We start from the raw sequence: 25189 nt of genomic DNA on the forward strand, positions 1-25189 counted from the left end.
ATTCCATATCACTGAATGTTATGTGAATTAGTCTCTACTATAAGACTAAATGAAATTTAGGAACATTGGGTCAGTTTACCCACTCACTTGACAATCAGTCACCAAAAAAAAAAAATTGTTTGGTGGGATCGAGTTTGATGAGATGAAATATGATTGTCTTATAGCTCATAGAGCATCAACCAACCTGAAGAGTCGATTATTTACATTGTGCAATTTTTTACAGGGCTTTAAGCAAATGGGATAATCATACGTACTCTAGCTATTTTATATATAACACAAGAAGAGAATTGGATTCAAAGAATTAGATGAGTCTAATCATGTGTCACTTTATCCATCATAAGTTTTACCTATTTGGTGAAGTTGGTCTAACAAGCAAGAAATTCAAGTCCTGAGTTTACAGAATCAAAATGCCGGGGTTTCAGTCTGATTTCTTTACTTTATGTTTGTTTTAAAGGATTTCAATGGTGACAGATTAAGTTGACCCAGATAAGACTTTCCGAGTATATATTGTTCTGATTAGAACTCATTCAAATCATAGCATTTATTTCAGTTAAATCATAAGAAGTTATCATTAGAAGTGCCTACTACAATGAACTTAAGAAGAAGAAATTAAACTTCTTTCAGCAAATTTTCACCATAGTTTCATAAGTCCCCCAGTTGACACCAACAGTATGATCACTAGAGTCTCCATCTCCATCCTGCTATCGCTCGGCTACTATCCTCTCAAGTTCACATGGGCGGCAAGGGATTGTCAATGCACCCGCATGATCAAAACCATACTCTTCTGCTGCTTGCTCCAACAGCTGCAAAAACCTCGGGTGACTCAAATAACTCAACGGAATCACAAATCTCTTCGGCTGTTCATAGCCCACAGCCATCACTGCAAAGTGTCCTTCCTTCACATCTTCCGGCACATAGTAGGAATTCGATTTCCTACCCAATAAAAGACTTCTGTGTAGTCTTTCCACAACAATCTTGAGCTTTACAATACGACTTTTCTTCTTGCTGCCAGTGCTGTGCTTAGCCATGACTAATATATTTATGCTTTGGGTGCAATTTCCGGAGACTGCATTCAGCAAGAGAGTTTGATGTGGATATATAGGCTTTAAATGGAAGAAAATTATTTACATTAACAATCGAAGACAAGGAAAAATGGACATGGAAGGCCTGCTGTGTAGTTTATTGGGAGACCAATGCATGTGAGCGAGAACTGACACTCTTCAACTTAGCATGATAAGTCCCTTTTAGCTAGACATATCTGCTCTTTCAAATTATTAACAAACTCTGTAGCTTGATACCACGTTTCTCTTCTAACTAGTCTCATAAAATAATAGTAATTTATCTCTTAAATGATCATGGATGCTGAGATTTTTAGAGCATTCAAGAGACCCTGAGATCGTCTGGTGCACAAAGATGAAGTATATATAACACATAATGTTCACACATTCAAACATGTAACCCAATATCTCAAGTTCATATTTTACTACCCCACTTGATAATACAAGTCTGTAATTTGTATGGACATAAGAGCATGCAAGTTAGAAGCTTAAGCTTTTGATTCCTTTGAGATCCAGATGCCTCTAGCTAAGACCTATATAATCCAACCTCGCTCTATGCATTTCCCTAGTAAAAATTTGCAGCATTAATTTTTACAAGCAAACATGTATAAAGATAATCTGGCTGTCCTTCATATTTCAACTAGAATTTATGGCAATGCATAAAGAATTTCAGTTTTCACGAGGAAATCAGATTATTTAACTATAAACAATGTTTCCCTTTTATTTTGACGAAAGTTTTTATATTGTCATTTATGTTCATCAAGATTTATCAAAAATATAAAAATTGACGACTCATGTTAATTATTTGAAAATTTAAAAACACGTATTTGAGATCGAAAAGTGCTTTAAGACCATTGCCTTTTTCCCCCTTTTCTCTTAATAAAAGTTTTGCAGAATCACTATCAAAACTTTAAATCACAAAGACACTAGTAAAAGAGAGCTCACATACATGAGTACGTCAAAGTCCTGAATGTATACATCACGAAAGAAACAGACCAAAAAGGTAAAAAATAAAAGAAACAGAAGAAATAAAACAGATATACATAGCCATATTATTCAGATAGAGGCTGCTGGAAATTAGAAGACAGGCCAGCTGCAACAAGCTGGATCCTAAAATACGAGCATATATTTTTGTGCTTGCTCACACAAAAGGCCGAGGGGTTTAGGGTCAGGATATTACTTGCATCTCAGAGTATGGGAATTAAGTAGTGTCAAGATCAGAGTTTGCCTATCATGGATCACACATCTGTTCAACCTCTATTTCATTCATAAATATCCCACCAAAATGCATTAAATCTGCGAAAAACTCATTGCGGAGTTATTCAAAAGCTACAATTATTTAACAACGCCAATGTTGGCGCTAATTAAGCAAAAATTTCTGCCAACATTGTAGGACAAAAAATCGAAGAACTTAAGTAACATAATAAAATATCGTATAAATTTCTATTTCTTCAATTATTTTTCATTATTGATTTTTGTACGCTTCAATGAAATGAGAAAATTTTTAAAAGCCTGGATGTGTATGGGCAGTGATTGTACGTACAGCAACACAAAAAGGGACAGGGCAAGGCAGGAAGACAGGCTAAACGACGACGAAGCAGTAACTTATGATTAACATGCAACTACAGTGCAATGTACGTAAACATATTAATGGGGCACTGACATGTTCCATACGTAAATTCTTGTAAAAAAAGGGAAAAAATCTAAGAGCCTAACACAAAATGAGGAGCAAGGTGAATGTATAGTATTGATGCGGTACCTTTTTACTGACTAATATATGTAATTTTGAGTTTTGTATAAAATAAATTATGATAACAAAAATTATAATTTAACAAGACTCGAGTAATTTGCTATGGGTGTGTATCATTGTTTGAAAAAATAAATTAAGACAGATTAGAATTATAAATATATTATTAAAATTTTACGTAGTTTGCTCCCTTTTTTCTTAGGACCTTAACCCGAAATTTTAAATTTAAACACATGAAATTATGTTTATATTAACAATATTTTTATTTATATAGAGGTTGATTCTTTTTTAGATGACTATTATAAAGATATTGTATCATAAGAGTCAACTAAGCCTCTAATCACTGCTATGGAGATGATGCAAGTGTGCATCTCTTGGTGTTAATGAGCAAGATACCATAGTATAGAAACTTCTGTAAAGTTGCAACATTTAGTGGAGGATACTAGGAGGGTAATGTCTTTCTTCCTTAATTTTGTTTTTTCATTCGTAGTTCATCTTAATCATGATTTTGTATCCATTTGTAGGCCTTTGGTAAATTATCACTCCTTTCTCACGAAGCATGGCTAGCGTCAATACGTGAGTGTGAATACTTCTAATAATAGGAATGTTATAGGATTAGGCGTCTAGGTTCCCTGATAAGAGAGGACATAGAATAAAGGGCAGACTTGAAGCTCATGTAGAGCAATTCAGAGCGTACAAGGATTCCCTGATAAAAGACGTTGTCTTTTTGTCGTGATTGTCTACAACAATAAGATGATGAGATGCATGATGTTTATGCTCGAAATCACAGACTTCATGGGTTTCCTCAGCCTGAAAGAGAAAGTACTGGGGAACTCAAAGCACAGGTTGATTGCCTAGACGATAAGTTGAATGATATTCTTTGTCAAGGTGAGGAACTCCAAGGGAAGTCAGCGATTGCTGAGGTAATCAAAGATTACCTCGAACTAAATGTCCCTTGATAGTTTCAAAATAAGTGTTGCAAATCGTTAATTTGCTAAACCTATGATGAAAATGTACTTTGACCTTAGCCAAATTAAATATATTTTCCACCTTAGGTTTGGAAAAACCACAATTTCCACCAATTTAATTTCTAAATTGTAAATTTCATCCAAAATAACTCCATGTTACCCTTTAAAACATTCACCAAAATGTGTGATCAGACCCAACCCAAATACACCTTTCCAAGGTAATTCATGCCAAATCGTACTAAGAAAATGCAATTCCAACTAGAATTGTACTTGCATCTTTTGTCTCTCCTCTTCCTTTATCCCCATTTGTCAAATACAGGTCTTACCCCTCTCTTCAAATTCCTACACTCTCTTCCTCCTCTTCCTTTGTCATCATCTCCAACTTCCTCAGCTCCATCTCCTCTCTACATCTCTATTTCTCCAATCTCACATGATCGGCTGTTGAAGATGTGAGAAGGTGACAGTTGAAAAAGACTTGAGAAGGGAGATGTTTGGGAGGAGGGTTGCAATTGAAGTATAAGAAGAATTCAGTAGATGACATATCGACAACTAGGGTTTCTGTTCAAAGAATAAGATTAAACTCTGACAAAGACTGAATTACAATATCCAAATAGACCAAACTATGACCTTTAAAAGGTTAAATACCATATCAAAACTTTGAAAAATATAGTTTTAATACCTAAAATTACTTGTATACCCTTATAGCATTAATTTACCCAAACCTTGAATGGAAAAAAATAATTTGCTCACATCATTTTCCATCGCCGTCCATATCATTTGGCACAACATATCGATCAAAGAACAATTTTATGCTAATGAAAAACCAGCTAAGGGGTCAATACAGAGACATTACATATTAGAAGACCATAATTAAAAGTATTACATATGGTTAAATGGAACGGGCAGACAAAATCTCATCTTGTAGCCATCAACTCTAAACCTAAATATGTATCAATATATATCTCCTTGGCCAACCAAGCATAAAATAGACAAAAATGCACAAATGTAACAAAAATATTACCTAATCCAGATCGAAGCAGAAAAAATAACGGAGCAGATCGGCCTCAAGCAATAAAACAGCCTTCGTCCTTCCAGCTCCATAGCTTTCTTCATCATCACCAATCCCCCATGACAAAATATCATCCAGAGGCAATGATCGCCTGGCCTAAATAAAGCCAAGCTATAATAGCTGACAATAATAGTGTTTATAAGTCTTCAAACCCATCCTACGTTGATCTGGTACTTCAATCAGACAGCCCGGCCTTGGCCTTAAGGTGCTGCTTGAAGTCCATAATGTCACCCTCCCAACGAGTAACGGCTTGATTTTCACAAACCCAAATCTCATGGGCTACCTGATTTATGAGCCTGAAATCATGGCTAACAAGAACCATACCACCATCCCACTCAGTCAGTGCCTCGGCAAGGGAATCGATTGTCTCAATATCCAAATGATTAGTAGGCTCATCCAGGAGAAGCATGTGGGGCTGCCTATATGCTAACCAGGCAAAAATCACACGGCTCCTTTGCCCATCCGACAAATTCTTCATTGGCATCACCTGGGCTTTACCCGTCAATCCAAATCTCCCAATTGCTGCCCTCATTTTCTCTTCCTCATTGCCTGGGTACTCTTTCATCACATACTGAAGGGCAGAGAACTCTAAGTCAAGTTTCTCAGCTAAATGCTGATGGTATTGTGCAATTCTAAGGTGATTATGACGCCGAACCATGCCATCAAGAGGAACCAAGTCCCCTGTCATCAGCTTGAGCAGCGTACTCTTCCCAGCCCCATTTGGTCCCACCAAAGCTACCCTAGAGTCTAAGTCTACCCCAAAATCAAGGTTCTTGTAAATAAGATTATCAGGTGTGTAGCCAAATGTGACTTCCACAAACTGCAGCACTGGTGGTGGTAGCTTTCCAACATCAACAAAACGGAAGACAAGAATCTTGTCTCTCACCACTTTCTCTGTAAGCCCACCTCGCTCCATCTTTGCCAGTGTTTTCTCCTTGCTCTGGGCCTGGCGAGCTAGTTTTGCTGACCCATGCCCGAATCGAGCAATATACTCCTTCATTGAAGATATCTGCTCTTGCTCCCACTTATATTGTTTCAGCTGATTTTCTTCCAGTTCAGAACGGGTCAGAACATATTGATCATAATTACCAGTGTAGAGTTTCAATTTCTTGTTTTGCATGTGAATGATGTTTGTGCAAACACCATTCAGGAAATCCTGTGAGTGTGAAACCACAACCAAGATGCGCTCAAATTTCTTCAAAGTCTCCTCTAGCCAGACACAAGCTTCCAAATCTGTCGTGGATGAAAATATTTGTTATGAGTCTGCTCAGATTGTGAATTAGACAGAAAATGTCATTAACACCAAATTAGACATAGACAATGTCATTCACCAAATCTTGCTCAGCTCATATATCTCCCTCAGTCCCCCACGACACCAAAAAAATTACACAAAGAGAAAGAAAAATACAGATAAAATGCACCAAAAAGTCAATAGCTGAAACACATTTTTAGTAGCTAAACTATTCTTCAATCAGATATGCAGAAACTTAAAGAAATCTTTTTGAGGTCATAGCCAACATGTCCTGACAAAGAAAAACTGGAAAGAATTTGTTACATTTATGCCCAGAAATTCCTAAGTTCCAATTTCACTTGCGAATCAAAGAGCTAATTTTGGGGGCACCTATAGTTGGCAAAGGTTTCACACAGACTAAGTAATGAATCTCTGGCCACTCAAGCCATACACAACACAAACCACAAACATCAATCAAACAAATTATTGCAAGACCTCATTTTATTTATTTAATTTTAATAGATAGCGTACTAAAAGTGAAAATGAGATGAAAAAAGAGACTAGTAGAGCAAGATGAGTGCCAAAGCCCCAAGGAAAGTAATCACCCCATACATAGACAAACACTTCAACCCCCAAAAATTTTAAATATCAAAATGTATTTGAATCTTATTTCATCTAATGACATAGATTATATAAAAGAATTGTAACACCAAGACCAATAAGTACTTACCTAGATGATTGGTGGGTTCATCAAGCAACAGGATTGTTGGGTTCATGAATAAAGCCCGTGCCAATGCAATTCTCATTCTCCAACCACCAGAGAAATCCCTAGTTTTCTTTGCCTGCATTACCTTGTTGAAACCAAGACCATACAAGATTTCAGCAGCACGTTTCTCTGCAGTTGCTGCATCCATGGTTTCTAAACGCTCATAAATACGCTCAAGTTGTTCTCCACCTCCATCATCCTAAGGAAAATTAAAATTTGACAGTGAGAATAAAATTCCACGAAGGAAAAAGGATGAGAATCTAAGGACTTCTAGTTATACACACCTGCCCAGCCAAAGCTTCAGCATCTTTCTCCAATTTCATCCTTTCCTCATCACAACATATGACAGCTTCTAAAGCAGACATGTCAGAAGCTTCAATCTCCCTAGTAAGATGATAAATATCCATGTGGTCTGGAATTGGGAGTTCACGGCACCCTATTGCAGTCAGTAGCGTAGATTTCCCACATCCATTTAAGCCAAGCAAACCATAGCGTCTGCAAACACAGGTAAGAATAAACACATGCATGGACATGATAAGCATGCAGAAAAAGGATATTTTATATCAACCAACACCTCCATCAGAAAGTACAAACCTTCCATAGTTAAGCTCCAGCTCAGAATCTACTATGAGATCGTGTCCATGAAAAGTGACAGATAAAGACTCAATCTGCAACAAAGAGAGAAATCAGGTCATAATCAGTTTACATAATACAATATGGCTCCAGTCAAAATATTCCACAGGCTTATGAAAAATATTCAACAATGTTACACCGCAGCATATATGTCAAGCCAGTGAATAAAAAATCCGCATACATAAAAGCACAACACCAAACAATTACTACAAACACAGCCTTCTTCCTGAAATTCATTTACCCTTTTTAAATTCACAGAGCCTATACAACAGAAATATGAAACTAAACTCACTCTCTCCGGTTCCTTATAAAATTACATAATCTAGTTCTGATAAATTATATTTCGAGCTTTATCAAGGTAAATAATATACTTGATAGGTGTACGTTGTCTTCAGCCAATAAAAGATCTACCAATACTAGAATGCAGAGTAGTATACACAAACCTTATGAAATCTCCAAGATATTCAAATAAACTGTAAGATTAAATTGCAAATAAATAAATATGTATAGAGCTTTTCAAGAAGTCGTCACCAAAATTTAGAAAAAAAAAAATTAAAAACATTAACAGGGTAAAATATCTCCAACGCGAACACAAATTAAATTCAGATAAAAAATTAAATTCCCTAAATTTCAAATATTCTATGAATATCGCGAAGAAAATAAACTTAAAAAAAAAAAACTCACGCGAATATCTCTGGAGAGAGGATGCGAGCACAGCACTCCAGTACATGTTCGATCGGAAATTTGAATAGCTCCAATCCCATTAGCAGCTTTATCAATACCATTCTGCGCCTCCACCTGCTTGGAAGATGCGGCCGCCACCGCTCCTTTTCCCCCTCTCTTGGCTGCCGCCGCCGCCTTCTTCTGCGCAGCCTTCTTCTTGCTCGCGTCCGACACCATCTGCAATCACCACCATTCAAAATTTTTTAAAAAAAAAATTCATAGAAAATCACAAATTACATAGATAATTACAAAGATAAATAAGATTGACAAGTAACCAACCTTTGTCAAGAGCAGAAATCTGAGATCTAAGGCTTTGAGTATGGATTTTGGATGCTACTTTAGAGGAAAGGAGCAAAACCAGATTATCGGAGTTTGGTAAAGGGGGATCCAGTAGCAGGGGGTGTTAAGGTATTTATATGGAGAGACATTGTGGGAGTGACGCGTGTCCTATAGGTTATTGAGAAGGAACCCCGGTGGTTACGTAGTCGAACTAGAGACTGAATGTTTGGTGCGTGGAAGATCGGGCAAGCTCCATCAAAAAGCGAAGTGGATCTTGGACATGGTACTTATATGTTGGTTTGGGGTTTTTACGGGAAGTTCTTAAATATAAATTATGAGATTTATTCGGGCCCAATTTAATTATTTAAAGATAATTTGATATAATTTGTAAATCCGAAATTATGTGCCAATGGATAGCATCTTATTAAATATGTTGTCTAGGCCAACATTTTGATCTGCTTATGCAAGATCTTTAATACTCACTTTTTGAACATCAGTCTTCTGTACACTTATATTATAATTTAAAATTATTGGTTTTACTTTATCTTAGACTTATTAGAAAAATAGCTCTAACTCTTAATCAATTTATGTAGAAATAACTTAATCTATTTTCAATATCACCCTCTTGGTAATATTACATATGCCCCGTGGTTATAGCATTTCGAATTACAAACAACCACACATTGACTCATTAGCATGTTCACATATCGTTTTTGCCCAAGCCCCCAGCCAAACTCACCAACCTTGAGCTCTAACAAACCTTATAATATTTGGATTCAATAGTAAATATATTGTTGTGCTAGTAGAATTTACCTCCTAATAATTGTACCTCATGTAGCATTAGTTATTAGATGGACCCTCTATATGCATTTGACAAATTAACGACTAAATGCTTATAAATCTCATGTCTTAAAGGTATTATAATTGCTCATGAATGATCGTATATAAAAACCATTCATGAGCAATAGTTGTTAGACAATCATGATTCCAAAGAAGGAGAGAGCACAATTTAAGTGGTTGAACTGATGTGAACATCTATATATAAAGAGTGCACACCCTTTTATCGTAGTTTATTCTGAAAAATTATTCTATTAGACAACATGTTACCAAGTAAGTTGGAATTCTTACCATGCAAAGACTGCACGGATGAAATATATATGATGTGAATTGATGTAAATAGGCCAGCATGACATCCCTTTTTCAATTTGATTTTGAGATGAATATGGCATGTTGTGGTTTTAAGTATGCTCGATAGACATGGTTGTGTGGATTAAAAGTTCGAATACAATGCTACTATGAATATAAGCATACTGGAGATGAAATATATATGATGAGAATTGATGTAAATAGGGATTGATAACATATAAAACAATTCTAGGAGGATTTTCATATTTTCTTCAGATACTTGTATACCTTTTTGGATACGTATATTCTTCAGAGGATTTTCTTCAGAAAAGGGGTATTACAATACCTCAACATAGACACATAAACTATTTGTACTAAAATCATGTAGATAATTCATATCATCTCGATGAATATACTCGCTTAACACTGATACAAGCTCTTCAAATAAGCACAATGTTTTAGTTATACAATTTTGATCTTGTGTACACTTACTAGCAAGGTATTCAAATCGTCGAAATAGATAAATAGATCAAATCATTACCTATGTCACATTTAATGGAAAAAAAAAAAAGATATTAAACTGTTTCAGATGGCACCATCACATATAACGAAAAAGGGTATTAAATTGTTAAATATATCATGTGCCCTTGGATGATGCCAACATCCTTTCACTCCAAGTATATAAACCAAAGAACAAGGATTACGAAATATAAAGGAACATATTAATCCTTTGAAAACCCTTTAATTTCTAAAAAATTTAGAACTACTTAATAATCTCTCACAACACATTTACCCTATATCATTTACCTAAATTGAAAAGAATTTTAAAGTATAACGATTGTATTATAAAATATGAGTAATCAGATCTGTATTTTTTTATATATAAATCAAGATTAGACCCTAATATCAAATAATAAAGATAAAAAAGATTTAATTATTAATCATGATCTTATACAATAAAACTCAAAATCTATTATTATAAGAGTATTTTTAATATAAGTCTGACAAAATAATAAGTTTTTAATCTTGATTAGATAATCAATGTAAATTATCGTTTCTAAACATCAACAAATGAATTGGGTTTTATGTAATTTATGTAAAATGGCACAAATTTGTGTCTTGTAAAATAACTTTGTTTTACCCTTTGTCAAAGTAAAAATAAAAAGCAAATAGAAATTTTTCTAATCAGGTTTGTCAGTAGGGTTTACCCAAGAAGAGAAGAAACTGTTAACTTAGAAAAGTACAGAACCGTTTACTTCATGGAGAATTTCTTCATTAGCTTCACAGTCTTTCGTCCATGGATTTTCTGTTGAAAGCTAGAATTCTTGAAAACCCTTCATAATCAGACAAACCTAGAAGGAAACTGTAAGCATTTCGAACTACATATATACATACACCTGCAAGTAAAACACATAATAAAACGTAAACAACTTTCTGGAAACATGGAGAGAAAAACCAATCATATACACGCCATGGTGTAGCTATAGCTAAAAGAAAGAAAGCACTACAAACAGTTAGAACTGTGGCTCCGACTCCGACTCCCACTCCGACACGTGCTCGTGCTCAGCTCAGATATGCAAACAAGTAGAGAAAAAAGCCAAAATGGTATTCATCTGCATCGACACCAGCACCTCCTTGATGGCTTCCAAACTCCGATCCAATGTCTAAACAGCTTTAAATTTCATGTTTTGGGTGTTCAAGATATCGAAGAGGCAACACCAAAAGGTGCAGGTGCAAATGCAGATAAATTCTTCATCTTAGCAATATACTAGACGCTCCCTTTAATTAGCATTTTCTCTGATACAAGTTGGCTAAATGCGAGAGATTGGAGGCCATTTAAAGAAACGATAAAACTAGGTATACATAATTGGATATACAAATCATAAACTAAAAAACAAAAGAGATGCATGGATAAACCCATTATCCATTTTGGATAAGGATTTGAGATGACAAGCTCCATTTTAAGAAGGTGAAGCTATAGCTCCAAGGTTAATAATTTATGTCGTCCCTGACATAGGTCACAGATGGAAAACCAGCCCTGGACCCTGGTGGTCTCAGCCCACGTGATGGAAACACGCCTAAGCACGTGGGATAGACGTGGCCACTAATTAGAAACTGACACGTAAGTACCACGTCAGAGAGACCATTTGATTCCACTTGGGAACCGCGTGGGCTTGCTTTCATAATATAAACACTTTGGATAAAGGGAAGAAATGTTTGTATTGATTAAATAATCTCCGTCACGGGCGAATAGATAATAATAACGTAAGTAAAAGATAGCCTGTCAGTGGGTCCTTCCCCGTCTTGCCCATTTTCAGAGATATTTCTACCCCACTTCTGTGGAGTAGACAGGGGACACCGGCAAGTAGACACGACAATACATTATATCGATTGAATTTAGTATAATTCATTAAGATTAGATTAGGTTTAAGTATGATAATGGATAGACTTAAAGGATCGGATAAATCTACTAGGACTGTAGAGTTTGTTGTATTGTATGATTCAAAATTTCTAAATTGTGTCTTTGTAAGTCTTAAATTGGCCAATCTGTAAGTTTTTATGAGTTGTCTTATTATTTTTAAATTTTTAAAATTATTTAATAATTCATAATCATTTTTAAATTAACGGAAACAAAAAATGGTATATTTAAAATTTTATTAAAATTGTTTCACTTATAGTAAAAGAAAATCATGATTGCATGGTAAAATAACAAAATAAATTATAAATATAAAATAAATTTAAATATAAAATTTACAAGTATCAATATCTATTTATATTTTTTTTCATCTTCAAAATCTAGGTTCATGAAGTCTTCAAAAATATATTCGGTTATATAATTTTGCAATTTGAATTATACAGTCATCAAATCTTTTATACACATAATCATTTTAACTATATTTAGGTGTAAATTTGATTGTCTGTTATCAATGACGTATCCATCTATATTCAAAGTTGATTCCAATATTATTGTAAACATTGGAGTTGTTAGTAAATTATATATTATGACAAAAAGTATACGATAAGTATTTTGATATATTTTTCACCATGCCAAAATATTAAATTTTCACTTTAATTTATAATTTCAGTAAAATAACTAATATTAATATAATTAAAAATTTAACATAATTTGGACTCGAACCTATCAGTTGCTTATCTTTTGACAAAATAGACCACAATCATATCTTATCTTTAGACAAATCGTTGGAACTTGCTTGTGGTTCTAAAATATGTGTAAAATTTCCATATTTAGGTTCATAATACATTTCCAAGTAAAATGTTTCAACATCATTTGCTCTTACAGTTAAAAGTTTTAAAATATTATCTCTTGTAACAAATTGTCAACTATAACAATAGAAAAAAGTAATGTTTTTTTTTTTTAATTTTTGTTTTATTTATTTTGCAATTTCTATAAAAAAAAGTTATAAAATATAATAAAAATATATGTATATATTTTTTATATATAATTTAGATATATAAATAATATATTATCATATGATTAAATAATTTTAAATTAAAAATAAAATAATATTCAATCATAAAATTATATGTTTTTTTCACTGATTAAGCAAAACATGATAACTCAAATATTATGTATTATGTATATGTTTGAGCGGGGTTCTCTGATTACTTATAGAACGAGTAATATTATAGATATAAATAAATTATATTAATTTATTTATACAAACTAAGATAATAACATCTAATTAAGTAATTTTAAAATGAAATAAAAAATAAATATATCATTTAATTATAAATTGTTACCTCAATTTGTATAAATTTATTTACACACATAATTTTATTCATTATAGTAAACATCACATCCTTAATCATTTGGTTGTCTCTAGAGATGGCAATTTCAATTAGAATTTAAGGTTTTGGGTCTACCTCTACTTTAATTGGGAGGAAATTTTTCAATCAAAATAAGAAAACAAACGAGGCTAAAAAATATCCTCACAACCCGAGGACAGGGGTACATATGCCCCCTAATTGACTCGCCCCGTCTCTGCCTCTTTATATTAATGCATTTGTTTTAAATAATAATATATCTTTATAGTTTTAGATTATTTATATTTTTTTTAATTTTATTTATGTTTTTGTTATAAATATTAAAGGGGTTAGTATATGTTATTTATATAATTTGAAATAGTGAATAAGTTTTAGTTTTAATTAATTTTCTTATTTAATATATTATATTTTGTTAAAATAATACGGAGAGAATAATTTTTCCCGCAAGTACAAGAATAAAGAGAATAATTTTTTTCATGGATAGAGGACAAAAAATCTTTATCATTCCTATAACAAAGATGAGCTAAGTAAGAAGATTGATATCTCTTATAAAGACGAGAATGAAGGATAGGGTATTTGGTCTTGCCTTCTCCTGTTGCCTCTTACTCAACCAGATTCTAGTAGTTGAATCTCAGCCTAAAATTACCTCTTCTAAAGAATTTTCCATAAATATTGTCCCTGGTCTCAACATTTTATAACGGCGAACTGTACAATATTATTGTATGCGAAAATCATGAATATATAACCCATCAATACAACTTGACATTAATCCATTCATTTTTGTAGTTCATTCGAACCAAAAAAATCTGCTACATGAAAATTTTTTGTGCTAGTTCCATCTACATGGTCATTAAACATACATAGAGTCCATGACTTTCAATTATTTAAATTAAATATCTAATTAAGTATTTAAATAATATATTATCAATAATTAAATAATTTAAAATTAATAATAAAATATTTAACCATGTAGGTATGGCATAATTTTTTTAAATATTTAAAATTATATACACATAATTTTATTAATAAAAAAATCCGTCAAGGCAGATCAGATGGATCTGATGAAGCCCAAATCACAATTTTGAGGCTGAAAAGTTCTCTATAGATAAAGGCCCAAATCCAAATAGCCACTCAACAACCCAATATTTGAAGTTATTTCCCATTACTTAGCCAGTTACCTCGAGTGAGAGATTAAACGGAAAAATGAAATTTAGAAATCATAAAGATTTAGACAAACTGTTCCTCGCAAAAATCGTCTAGGAAAATTTGATCTGCACTTCTCAACTTTAAAGTTGAATCTCCCGAATAATTAATAGATTATAAAAATTTGATAAAAAATCTATCGTATTTACCATTCAGGTCTTTGAAGTCAAGTTTTTATTCGTTTTCTTTGTCTTCTCAGTCATACGTTTTTTTGTTGTTATTAAAAATTGTTCACGATCGTTACCTTTTGTCATTAATCATGTTTTTGAGTTTTCAATCAAATTTAAATGAAAAATAAGGAAAAAAAACACTTTATTACAATCATCTTACATTGTATTATGAAATATTATATTAATCTTAATTATTTTCATATTATATTTAAAAGCTTTAATGTAGACAACAAACTTTGACGAAAGTTTTTGAGATTGCCAAACTTTGAAACAAGGAGGTTAGTGATATCAACAAAAACTAATGTGTTTTGTAGTAATTTGCCATGTAATGCTGGAATATATAGATTATGGTATATATGAAAATGTTATAAACTAATGGGGGCCAAACAAAATTTTTTATATTGATGTCTAACCCAACACCGGAAATTTCATGCTAAACTTTGAATATAGGAGGACGGTAATTATAGAATTTAAAAAAAAAAAAAAACTAGAATGTTTTATTGTAATTTTCCTTATTAGAGTTAAAAAGTTTGGGGTATAAGTGCAAATTTTAGAAGTTAATAGTGCCAAAATTATACTATAAGAGGAAATTACAATAAAACTTCTAGTTTATATTTCTATCAAATCTAAACGAATCATAGTTTTGATGCATTTCATATAAAATTTAAAAAACTTAAAGTCCTAGTTATAGGCTAAATGAAATTAAATTTTTTTTATTATATTATTAAAAAAATAAAATTTATTAATGTTTAAAATATAGGAGAAAAATATAATAAATTTATATGTTTTAATATTATTAGTAAAATAATGATTTTATCAATATTTTTAATAACAAAATATAATTGTAATTAACCTATAAATGAGGTTTTAAGTTTTTTAAATCTTGTGGATATAATTATGAGAATACATTAAAAGTTGGATGAGAAATAGTCCTTTGGTTTGGCCTTCTATCAATTATCTTTCTCCTAAATTCAAAGTTTGGAGTAGGAGTATACCTACAAATTTTAAAAACTAAAAGGGTCTAAACAGCGCTACAAAGGTAGATTATCATAAAACCATGTACCTTTTTTGTCGGTTAATTATCCGGTATACTCAATCAAAGTGTGGCGTTGGGGTGAATGTGTATATTTTAAAAGTTTATGGGCCTACAAAAAAATTTGTCAGATTTAGAAAATCTTAGATTTCACCTGGTTCTTAAGAAAAATGCTAGCAAAAGTTTCCTTGACCCCCATTATTAATTTAAAATTTCACTTACCCCCTAAATTGAACTTCAGTGTTTTGGTGATAATCCCACATTCTTGCCCCTTTTTCTTTCAATAAGTCGACTTAAGAAGCAAAAAAAAAACGAAGTATGTGATGATCTTAATACATGAATTTAACGATTTTCCTTCTTTTAGTGTTTTTTGTTTTCAATATGGATTTTTGAGTTATAATTAGGACTGAGAGATTTTAAGAGTTTTTGTTAAAAAATAAGGAACGAAAGAAAATTACATTAAATTAAGTTGTTTGTCTATAATAATGATTTAATTCTTAGAAATTTGGTTAAAAGATTGTAAAATGCTCCCAAAAAACAAAAAAGGAAAGAGGGTGAATGTATGGATTGGGCCCTCAATAGAGTGAATCCACCTATTCAGAAAACACTTTCTTTTTTTTTGGGGGTGTGGGCTGGTAAAAATATTAGTAAATTAATTTAAATTTAAATTTTAAATCCTTTACAAAATATAAAAAGTGATTTCTTTTTGGTGGTGTGGGGTACAGCCACCAACTGTCGACACAACTGGAATTCACCAACTAAAGCCAATTAGTTCATCGTAATTTTATTATTTATTGGCCAAAGGGTTTATCCCCACCCAAAGAATATTGTTTTCTCAAATTTTTATTTTTTAATTTTGAAATTTTTATAACCCTCTTATACGTTATTAAATCTATTAATTTTAAAGATAAATCATTATTTTTATTTATAATATTAAAAATAAATTAAAATTTTATCTACTTTCCTCCTTAAATCCTAAAAAATAATAATTTCACAAATTTTAAAAAATTATATTCCTCCCTCTGAGGTTTATAATTCAATATCCGGTCACTTTTTCTAACATCATTTCCAACGATTTCTCTCTCTCGACGGTTCCTCTTTCTCTGATAGTCTGCCTTAGTGTCCTTTCTCCCTTTGACAATCGTACATCACTCGTCTGGAAAGACAAATTGTCTTCCCAAAAGACGACAAAGGAAGATGAGTCTTCTTCTTCTTTTTAGACAACTCATCTTCTTTTTTTCTAAAAAGACAACTGTCTTCCTAAACGAAGATGAGATCCCTCATTTTTTCGGTTTGAATAGCCAATTGAAAGAGAGAGAGATGATAAAAGAGACACTGCTAGAGAAAAAGGAAGCGTTGGGAGGGAAAGACTATCCACAATGGCGCAGGAAACTAAACGCTAGGAGAAAATGTTGTTTTTTAAAATTTGGCTTAAGAGAAAATGATTAATTTTTAGGGTTTAAGAGAGAAAAAAAGATAAAATTTTAAAAGGTTAAGATTTTGTTAACTTTAATTATCCATAAGTGAGTAAATGAGATTTTCAAAACTAAAGGATAAAAATTTGAAAAATCAACAATCTTTAGGTGGGAATAAATGATTTGGCCTTATTTATTTCTTAAAAAATAAAAATTAATCTTTTATTATTTTTTATCCAGAAAGTTAGTAAAACTAATAAATTATTAAAACTTTTCAAAATAAAATTTAGGCTTGAATATAATAATTATCAAGATTTAGACTTTCAAAAATCTAAATTTACCTAATATAGTAATTATGAATCTGACTACACTACTCTAAATTTATCCAATACAAACAGGTCCAAGTTATAAAATTTTTTTTTATTATTTTCTATTTCAGTTTTTTCTTTATCATAATGACACATAAAAAATTTCGGTTTCTTGCTCATTTTCATAATAAAATGTACTGGTATGTCGGTTATCAGGATACTTATTAAGAGAATCATAATTCTAAATTCTGATATTTTCTTTTTAATTTCATATCCCCCATTAATATTTTGAAATCCCCTCAGATGTATGATATAACATCACATACATGCATTAAATGTCGTCGTCATCATCATCATCATCTACTTGTACCATAAGTTGTGACTGTGCTTCTCTTATCTTTCCTCTTCTGCTATATATAACTCCTCGTTCCTTCAGCTTTTCTCTCCTATATCGACTCGGTTGTGATATCCTACTTGGGCAACTCCCACAACCATGGCCAAGGTGAGTCAACTCGGTCACCCAACTTTTTTTCCCCTTCCTTTCTTTCTTTCTTTCTTTCACTTTTAGTAAGTAATAGGTTGATTTTTGTGCTCATTTTTCATGGATTTCCCTTCTTACAGAAGAAGAAGAACAACAGCAACAACGAGAACAACATCAACAACATGAATACTGAAAACAAGAATGATGGAGAGATGAAGAAAGAGGGAGGAGACGCTGAGAAAAAGGACGACAAGGGTCCATTGAATGTTGTGTTAAAGGTTGAAATTCATTGTGAGGGCTGCGCCTCCAAAATCGTCAAATATGTTCGGGGTCTTGAAGGTCATAGTTACATCATAAATCATTCGTCACTCCATTTACTCCTTTCATATCATTCTTTGACTGCTCTGTTTCTGAAAATATATTCAATTTGCCCTGTTTTTTTTTTTTTTTTTCTATGTATTTTCTTAGATTTAATAGTTGTTCCTTGAATGATTATATGAAGTTGACTGAATTAATATTGTTTGGTTGGGTTTAGGTGTGGAGTCAGTGAAAGCAGATACCGGGTCAAACAAAGTGACGGTAGTTGGGGCAGTGGATCCATCCAAGATCCGAGATAAACTGGAGAAAAAATTGAAAAAGAAAGTCGACCTCATCTCTCCCCAACCCAAGAAAGACAAGGAAAAAGAAAAAGAAAATGCCCAGAAACCAGACAACAAATCGAAAGACAAACCCTCTGATGACAAGAAACCCAAAGAGGTTTCCATTTTGCATTTTTGTATTAATTTATCCTGTATATATATATATATATATATATATATATATATATATATATTTTTTTTTTTTTCCTTAAGAAACTGCTCTGTTTCTGTTAGTAAATGATTCTTTAATGTATTGTTTTAATTATTTTGTTTGAATTAATTAATTAACTTATTCTAATTTAATTTATATTAAACGGCGACAGCCTCCGGTGACGACGGCGGTTTTGAAGCTCGATCTTCACTGCCAGGGTTGTATCAAGAAGATTCACAAGACTGTTCAAAAAACCAAAGGTGAGTAACTTTTTATCACCCACGTGCCGTACCGTTACTGTTATGGTGTCGTTTTTGTGTATCCGTGTTATGTGGGCCATGCTTTTAGTTTTAACGTTGATGAATTATTTACAGGAGTGCTGAATATGAAAGTGGACAAGCAGAAGGAGTTGGTGACTGTGATAGGAACAATGGATCCTAAAGCCTTGGCTGAGAGTTTGAAGGAGAGACTGAGGAGGACCGTCGAGATCGTGCCACCCAAGAAAGAGAAAGAATCGAACGGTGGAGACAACAATGAGAAGGGTGGTGGTGGTAAAAAGAAGAAAAAGGGTGGCGGCGGTGGTGGTGGTGGTGGTGGTGCTGAAGAGGGCGGAGATGACGGTGAGAGTGGCGGCGGTGGTGGGAAAATAGAGGGGAACAGAATGGAATACATAGTGGGTTTACCCGGGCTGGGATATGGACACCCGTATCAGTTAAGTGGATATCCGTCCCAGTTAAGTGGATACCCGTACCCGTTGAGTGGATACGGATACGGGTACCCGGCGGAACAGGTGCATGCGCCCCAGATGTTTAGCGATGAAAACCCGAATGCTTGTTCAGTCATGTGATGCGATGAAACTTTCTTTTGTTTTTATTATAATAGCTTTAAGAAATCAGAGATTTCTTTAAAATAGTGAAAAATGTAAATAAAGAACAGGGTGGGAAAATTTTGGGTTAATGCTCTTAATCTAGATTAGTAATTGTTTGTTTATGTTTTTAATTCTGTTATTATCTGTTCTTACTTAACAAAGTTTGTATGTTTCAAGTTAAAGCGATAGATTTTGTATCCAATTGGATGTGGACTGGACGGCTCTCAGCGGTAGCAAAATCATAATCTGGAAGCTACCACCTGCCCTTGCCCTTCTTACCGTCATTTAACATGTTTCTATCATCATCTGCTTTTATATTTAGTGAAACATAATCAAATTGTTTTCATTCTTTACAAGACACCACCTATATATATCTCTATTTGTTTCTCCCCTATTTTCTAAGAATCTAATAAAACGGTAATTAATGTAATATTAGTGAATTACGTATCAATAATCAATCAGTTAGGAGATATAGATTGAGACAACAAGGAAATTTTCTTTTTTCTTTTAATTCACACCTTTTTACCCATGGTTTGGATTCGATATGAGTGGAGTTTAAGATCAATTCAATTTGAGTGCAATCAAAACTTGAGTTTGAATCTAATTTTGTGTTTAGTTTAGTACTATAATTGGAATTTAAATGATATTATTTTAATTAATTTATATTAAATTTTTTTAAATTTATGAATTTGATGAATTAAATATTCTTAAAATTCGTATTTATTTAACTTTTATTCTCGAATTTCGAGTCCTACTTTTATCCATTGAATTGTAACATATTTAATTGTCATAACCCGTTATTTAAATCTCTTTTGGGCAACATTGCCAGTTGTAGTATGTACTTAAACAGTCTTAAAGTTTAGAAAAATATCAGTAACAACTGAATAGTTGTTATATGTATGTTTGTGCAGAAGCCACATTACATAGACGACAATGGTGTCCCACATTACCAAACAAAGAAGGAAAGAGAGTTAAGGGTGACAGAGAGGTGGACCTACCAATTATTGACAAACGATAGGACGACGAATGAACCTGCGAAACACGCTCAGCTTTTTAATTTGTGTCCTTATTAGGTGTATTCTCGCCCATTTGTATTTTCCATTTTTCAGCTCTATTCATTGTCCTCTTTTTGTGGTTGAGGCTTTTCCTCGAACGTACTCAGGGCCAAGATTCTGGTTTCGGCGTGATTTCCTGCCCTGACTGCTGGACAAAGGAGATTTTAACTCCACCAGTGAATTAAAAATTTCCAATGTTTGCTCTAGATACACTTGGCCATCCCTTAATAGTATAAGAGAATAAACAAAGAAGTCTCTAGTGGTAGTCGCAAGAAGCTGAAGCTGGCTACGGTGAGCTGTCATTCACTAGTATTGCCACAAGCTACTGTGTCGATGGCTGCCCAAGGTGCCACCGCAAGCAGTTGTGTTGTGTGTCAGCTGCATTGTTGGAGCTGCAATAGAGGCTGAGCGATACAATGAGCCATGATTTTGGAAGCTGAAGAGCTTCCCTTGGCTTGCGGCACACGGATGAATCTAGAAGAGGCTGATTCTAGAACAGAGAGATGGGTCGCCAGTCAAGCAGGGGCCAAAACTGTTGACGACAACACTTGAAGCTTGGATGGAAAATCCAAAAGCCCATTCATTCCATATTAAAGACTGAGAAAACAAAAAACGGAAAAGAAGATAGTCCGAGATGATGGCTTCCAAGGCAATGACAAGGCGCACACAGAAACAAATTGAAAATTATTCCATGGAAAACAATTTCAAAGAAGATGGACCCAAAATGATGGCCCCCATGGAAAACATTCACTTTCTATCAGGGACATAGGAAAGGAACAGTTTCTTTACATAAAGTAATTAGAATTCTGAATTACATTTATTTATTGAAAGATATAAAAAGGCATGGATCAGCCTTCTCGAGTGCTTAGTGCGCACGTGCAAACATACTCTCCTTTCATGATGGTCATCATCATGCATGCATGTGCATGAATCATGGTACACACGTTCTACCATCAATTTCTACTGTGCGGTCTCTGAAGAAGCAAAATGGAACCTTCCCATAAAGGGTGGGAAAGGACAAGGCAACAGCAGAAAATAGTTTTCAAAAATAAAATAAAAAAATAAAAAAACTGAAGAGAATATTGTATTACCGACAAAAAATAAAAACAAGAAGGTGCAGTACATCATTTTATAATTAATTAAGAAAATAAAATTGAAATTAATGGAATTGTAAACAGAGTGGGAGGAGGGAGTTGATTGGAAGCACGTGGCAACCTTTAAATGAGGCTAACCAAAGCATGTGAAGATTAATATAAAAGAGTATTTCAAAAAGTTATTTAAATAATAAAATAAAATATGTGTTAATTTCATGGACAAACGCCCACTTTTAATCTCTGCTTAATCTAGTTTTTTTTTTTTTTAAATATTTTTCAAAGGCCATACCATAAAGCACTAAAGATACTTTAGAAAACAAAAGATTTCTAAATTATAATTATGCATAAATATTTAATAATAGATTGTACTTTCCAAAGTGGAAGATGATGTGTAGTAATGATTGGTTCAAGTTAAGGGCACCAACTCCTTTGTACGTATATATACTACAATTTTTTTTAAATAACGTGGAAATAATATTTGAATCAAAAATTTTTAATTAAATTAATTATATCAAATAAATAAAAAATTGCATCTAATAATTAATTTTATAATTATTAAATTATATTAATCAAGAGTTAATTTTAAAATATTTTCGAGGATGTGAAATCAACCAAATTAATGTCTTCGGTGGGAAGGGAGAGAATCTAGTGGTATATCTGATCGGAAATCCAAGAAAAAGGGGGAAGGAAAAAAAAAAAAGCACAAAATTTTTTGCGATTTCAACTTTTGAAGATAGCTTTGAAATATGCTCTTAGGTAATGTTAGGTCATCATTTAGCTGATGTAACTTCCTAAGCTTTTTTTGAAAATAAGGCCAAGGACTATTTTCCACACAAAATTTTAGTTCAACCCAATAAATACACGTGTGATATTTTAAAAATCTAAATATTTATTAATATTTATATTTTTATTAAAATTATTATTAAATATAAAAGTAAAAGTATCATTTTAATGATATTATTAAAAAATATATAATTTTATCTTTTTTTTTTTTTATATTTCAAAAATTGATATTTTACCTTATACTTTAATTTTGAAAAGTGATTTTTTCTCTTATCAAATTTTTAAGTTTTTTTTTTGCCTCTTACACCATCAGCGATCGTCGATTTTCAACCTAGACTCGACCACATCTTCATCCCTATCTCTCTCTTCTCTTAGAGACAACAAACGACAACGAAGGTTTTGTCCTTCAAGAGAAAAATGTAGTTGAGAGAGAGCATCATCAAGAAAGAAACATTGGAGAAGAGGGCCACTATTGGTCAAAAGAAGTGGTTGGATTTCTGGATATCAAATACTAGGGGAAAAAGTAAATTTTTTAAACTTTAATCCTGAGAAAAAATTGTTAGTTTTTCAAATCAATTGAAAAAAATGAAATATAATTTTAATTATTTTAATTTTACAGGTAAAATAACAATTTGATCCTTAATCCCAATAGAAAATTGTTGGGTGTATGATAATAAACTAAACTTTAGATGGGTATTTAAGTTTTTTAACTTTTGCAGGTATATATTGTCCTTTCATCAAAAGCTGGGTGGGAAATAGTCCTTTAGCCTAAAAATAATTTAATAGTAATCATTTGGGTAGTGACATTTTTTATACTAGGTCTCAAAATCTTCATTTAACTTAAATTTCTTGCTGAGAAACTAAAAGTGTGTATAGCTTTCAATCCTATCAACATAATGGAGAGGAGGCACAGGCAGGCATAGATGAAAAAGTGGGCGACTTTCTCGGCAAACGTCGCTTTTATGCATTCAAAAGCATCAGCAATGAGTAGTCTCATTTGATGGATGGATGGATGGATGGATGGATGGATCTTATTAATTTAATATAAATTGGCTTCTTTAACCTCTTTGTTATTGTTTTTTTTTTTACTGTATTTGTTATTATCCTTTGAAAGTTTTGGCACTCAGAGCCTTTATGATGGAACTAATTGAATTAACATTAATAGGGATGGATTAGATTGCTAAACCATACATCAATTAAGAGTTTTTCCTGTTACATAAATATGATAACATCCTTAAACTGGAATTTTGTTATAAATGAAAGTTGGATTATTATAAAAAAAAAAATTATCAAATTTTCTCCACATGAATTTTAAATTATTTAATATAAAATAAAAAAAATCCTATTTTATAAATAGTTGTGGGTCTAATCACTATGTTTCAAAATTTATCTGATCAATATAAACAGAATCCCTAGTTAACCCAAAAAAAATCTTAACTAAAAAAAAAAAACCCAAATCCTCTATATATTTATAAGAATAATTACTTTAATTAAACACATTAGATGAAGCCAAGAACATCTAAATGCAATGAGGTCCCAACTAAGACTACTGATAGATATGGATAAAGATGGATGTTATATACGAGTGGATCCCAAATAAAATCTATTGGCTTATCATAAAGAGAAATTTCCATCAACTTCTTGATAATAATAATTCCACTAATGAGAAGTAATTAAAATTAGAGATGTAATTCTATTCTATGTAAGTAATAAAGAAAGAATAATGAAATATGTTTAAAGTGATTTAGCGTATCCATGAAAAGCTTTCATTTCATCCATTGCTGCTTTATTATTAACCTTTCTAAATAAAATTATACCATTTACATGATAAAAAGGTAGAGGCCACTAAATAATTACATAATATGACTAAGCAAATTCGTTGATTAATTTATTCTTATTATGTCTTGTCTGAATAGAACTCTTATCCGCATATTAAATTATTTTATATGTGTAGTTATTACATATTATTCATATAATTATGATTAGACACTTCTTTGGGGGCAATTAGAAAGAACCCAACCGGTTTGAATGAAACCAACAGCATTTAAATGCGGGGAGGTCCCAACCCAACCCAACCCAACCCAACCCAACCCAGAATTATTGACAGATATGGAAAGGGATGGATAATATCTATGTATGTCTCCCAAATAAAATCCATTGGCTATCGTAAAGAAAATTCTTCGTCTTATCCCCTTAGTCGATCCAATGTATTTATGATGATAATTGCCAAGTCCTAATCTTACAGGAAATTAAATCAATAAAAGGTCAATATTGCGATCATTACTTGGTTTAGATAATGAATAATGACTCATCAACTTGGTTAGAACTCCTATTTGCTAAATAATTGTTATTTTATTTTATGCATGGAAACCTAAAAGCAACCTAGCTAAACAGTATTTTTCAGCCACCCAAAGTTTTGTCCATTCTCAAACTGTCACCTATTCAATTTCAAAAATATAAATATTCACCCATCAACTGTTAAAATTAATAAAATCTTTTAAATTTAAGGGTAAAAATGTCATTTAATCAATAATATTAAAAATATAAAAATTTATCTTATTTTTTATTCTTAGTTTAAAAAATTAACCATTAACATATACGTATT

General features: G+C 32.3%; 3 protein-coding genes and 1 long non-coding RNA gene across 5 annotated transcripts; 1 reads left to right on the top strand and 3 right to left on the bottom strand.

Moving 5' to 3' along the window:
- Positions 1–516: 516 nt before the first annotated feature.
- LOC123225732 (auxin-responsive protein SAUR21) lies at positions 517–4934 on the bottom strand. The gene is made up of 2 exons (XM_044649851.1): positions 4795–4934; positions 517–1066 (listed from the first exon to the last, which is right to left on the bottom strand). Exon 2 carries the CDS (start codon positions 1026–1028, stop codon positions 702–704), a length of 327 nt encoding a protein of 108 aa, XP_044505786.1. The 5' UTR covers positions 1029–1066; positions 4795–4934; the 3' UTR covers positions 517–701.
- Positions 4564–8718, bottom strand: LOC123225730 (ABC transporter F family member 1-like). Its single transcript, XM_044649850.1, has 6 exons — positions 8475–8718; positions 8157–8372; positions 7434–7507; positions 7124–7334; positions 6804–7038; positions 4564–6075 (listed from the first exon to the last, which is right to left on the bottom strand). The coding sequence occupies exons 2-6, from the start codon at positions 8370–8372 to the stop codon at positions 5018–5020; spliced, it is 1794 nt and encodes a 597-aa protein (XP_044505785.1). The 5' UTR covers positions 8475–8718; the 3' UTR covers positions 4564–5017.
- Positions 8719–10690: 1972 nt separating this feature from the next.
- LOC123226515 lies at positions 10691–11510 on the bottom strand. Of its 2 annotated transcripts, none has more exons than XR_006504338.1 (2): positions 11112–11510; positions 10691–10996 (listed from the first exon to the last, which is right to left on the bottom strand). It is a non-coding gene; the product is annotated as an uncharacterized LOC123226515 (long non-coding RNA). The 2 variants fall into 2 exon arrangements; XR_006504337.1 differs by having other exon boundaries at positions 11108–11510.
- Positions 11511–17860: 6350 nt separating this feature from the next.
- Positions 17861–19783, top strand: LOC123226132 (heavy metal-associated isoprenylated plant protein 3-like). Its single transcript, XM_044650616.1, has 5 exons — positions 17861–18016; positions 18136–18334; positions 18531–18751; positions 18957–19044; positions 19159–19783. Exons 1-5 carry the CDS (start codon positions 18008–18010, stop codon positions 19629–19631), a joined length of 990 nt encoding a protein of 329 aa, XP_044506551.1. The 5' UTR covers positions 17861–18007; the 3' UTR covers positions 19632–19783.
- The last annotated feature ends 5406 nt before the right edge of the window (positions 19784–25189 follow it).

Source organism: Mangifera indica, chromosome 9, assembly GCF_011075055.1.
Source record: "Mangifera indica cultivar Alphonso chromosome 9, CATAS_Mindica_2.1, whole genome shotgun sequence".
NCBI lineage: Eukaryota > Viridiplantae > Streptophyta > Magnoliopsida > Sapindales > Anacardiaceae > Mangifera > Mangifera indica.

Excerpts from the sequence above, each read along its gene's own strand:
- LOC123225732 (XM_044649851.1), bottom strand. The coding sequence starts at position 1,028 with ATGGCTAAGCACAGCACTGGCAGCAAGAAGAAAAGTCGTATTGTAAAG.
- LOC123226132 (XM_044650616.1), top strand. Across the intron at positions 18,752-18,956 it reads ATGACAAGAAACCCAAAGAG|CCTCCGGTGACGACGGCGGT; the intron begins GTTTCCATTTTG and ends AAACGGCGACAG. Across the intron at positions 19,045-19,158 it reads GACTGTTCAAAAAACCAAAG|GAGTGCTGAATATGAAAGTG; the intron begins GTGAGTAACTTT and ends AATTATTTACAG.
- LOC123225730 (XM_044649850.1), bottom strand. The coding sequence starts at position 8,372 with ATGGTGTCGGACGCGAGCAAGAAGAAGGCTGCGCAGAAGAAGGCGGCG. Across the intron at positions 7,039-7,123 it reads CTGAAGCTTTGGCTGGGCAG|GATGATGGAGGTGGAGAACA; the intron begins GTGTGTATAACT and ends AATTTTCCTTAG. Across the intron at positions 6,076-6,803 it reads TGAACCCACCAATCATCTAG|ATTTGGAAGCTTGTGTCTGG; the intron begins GTAAGTACTTAT and ends CATCCACGACAG.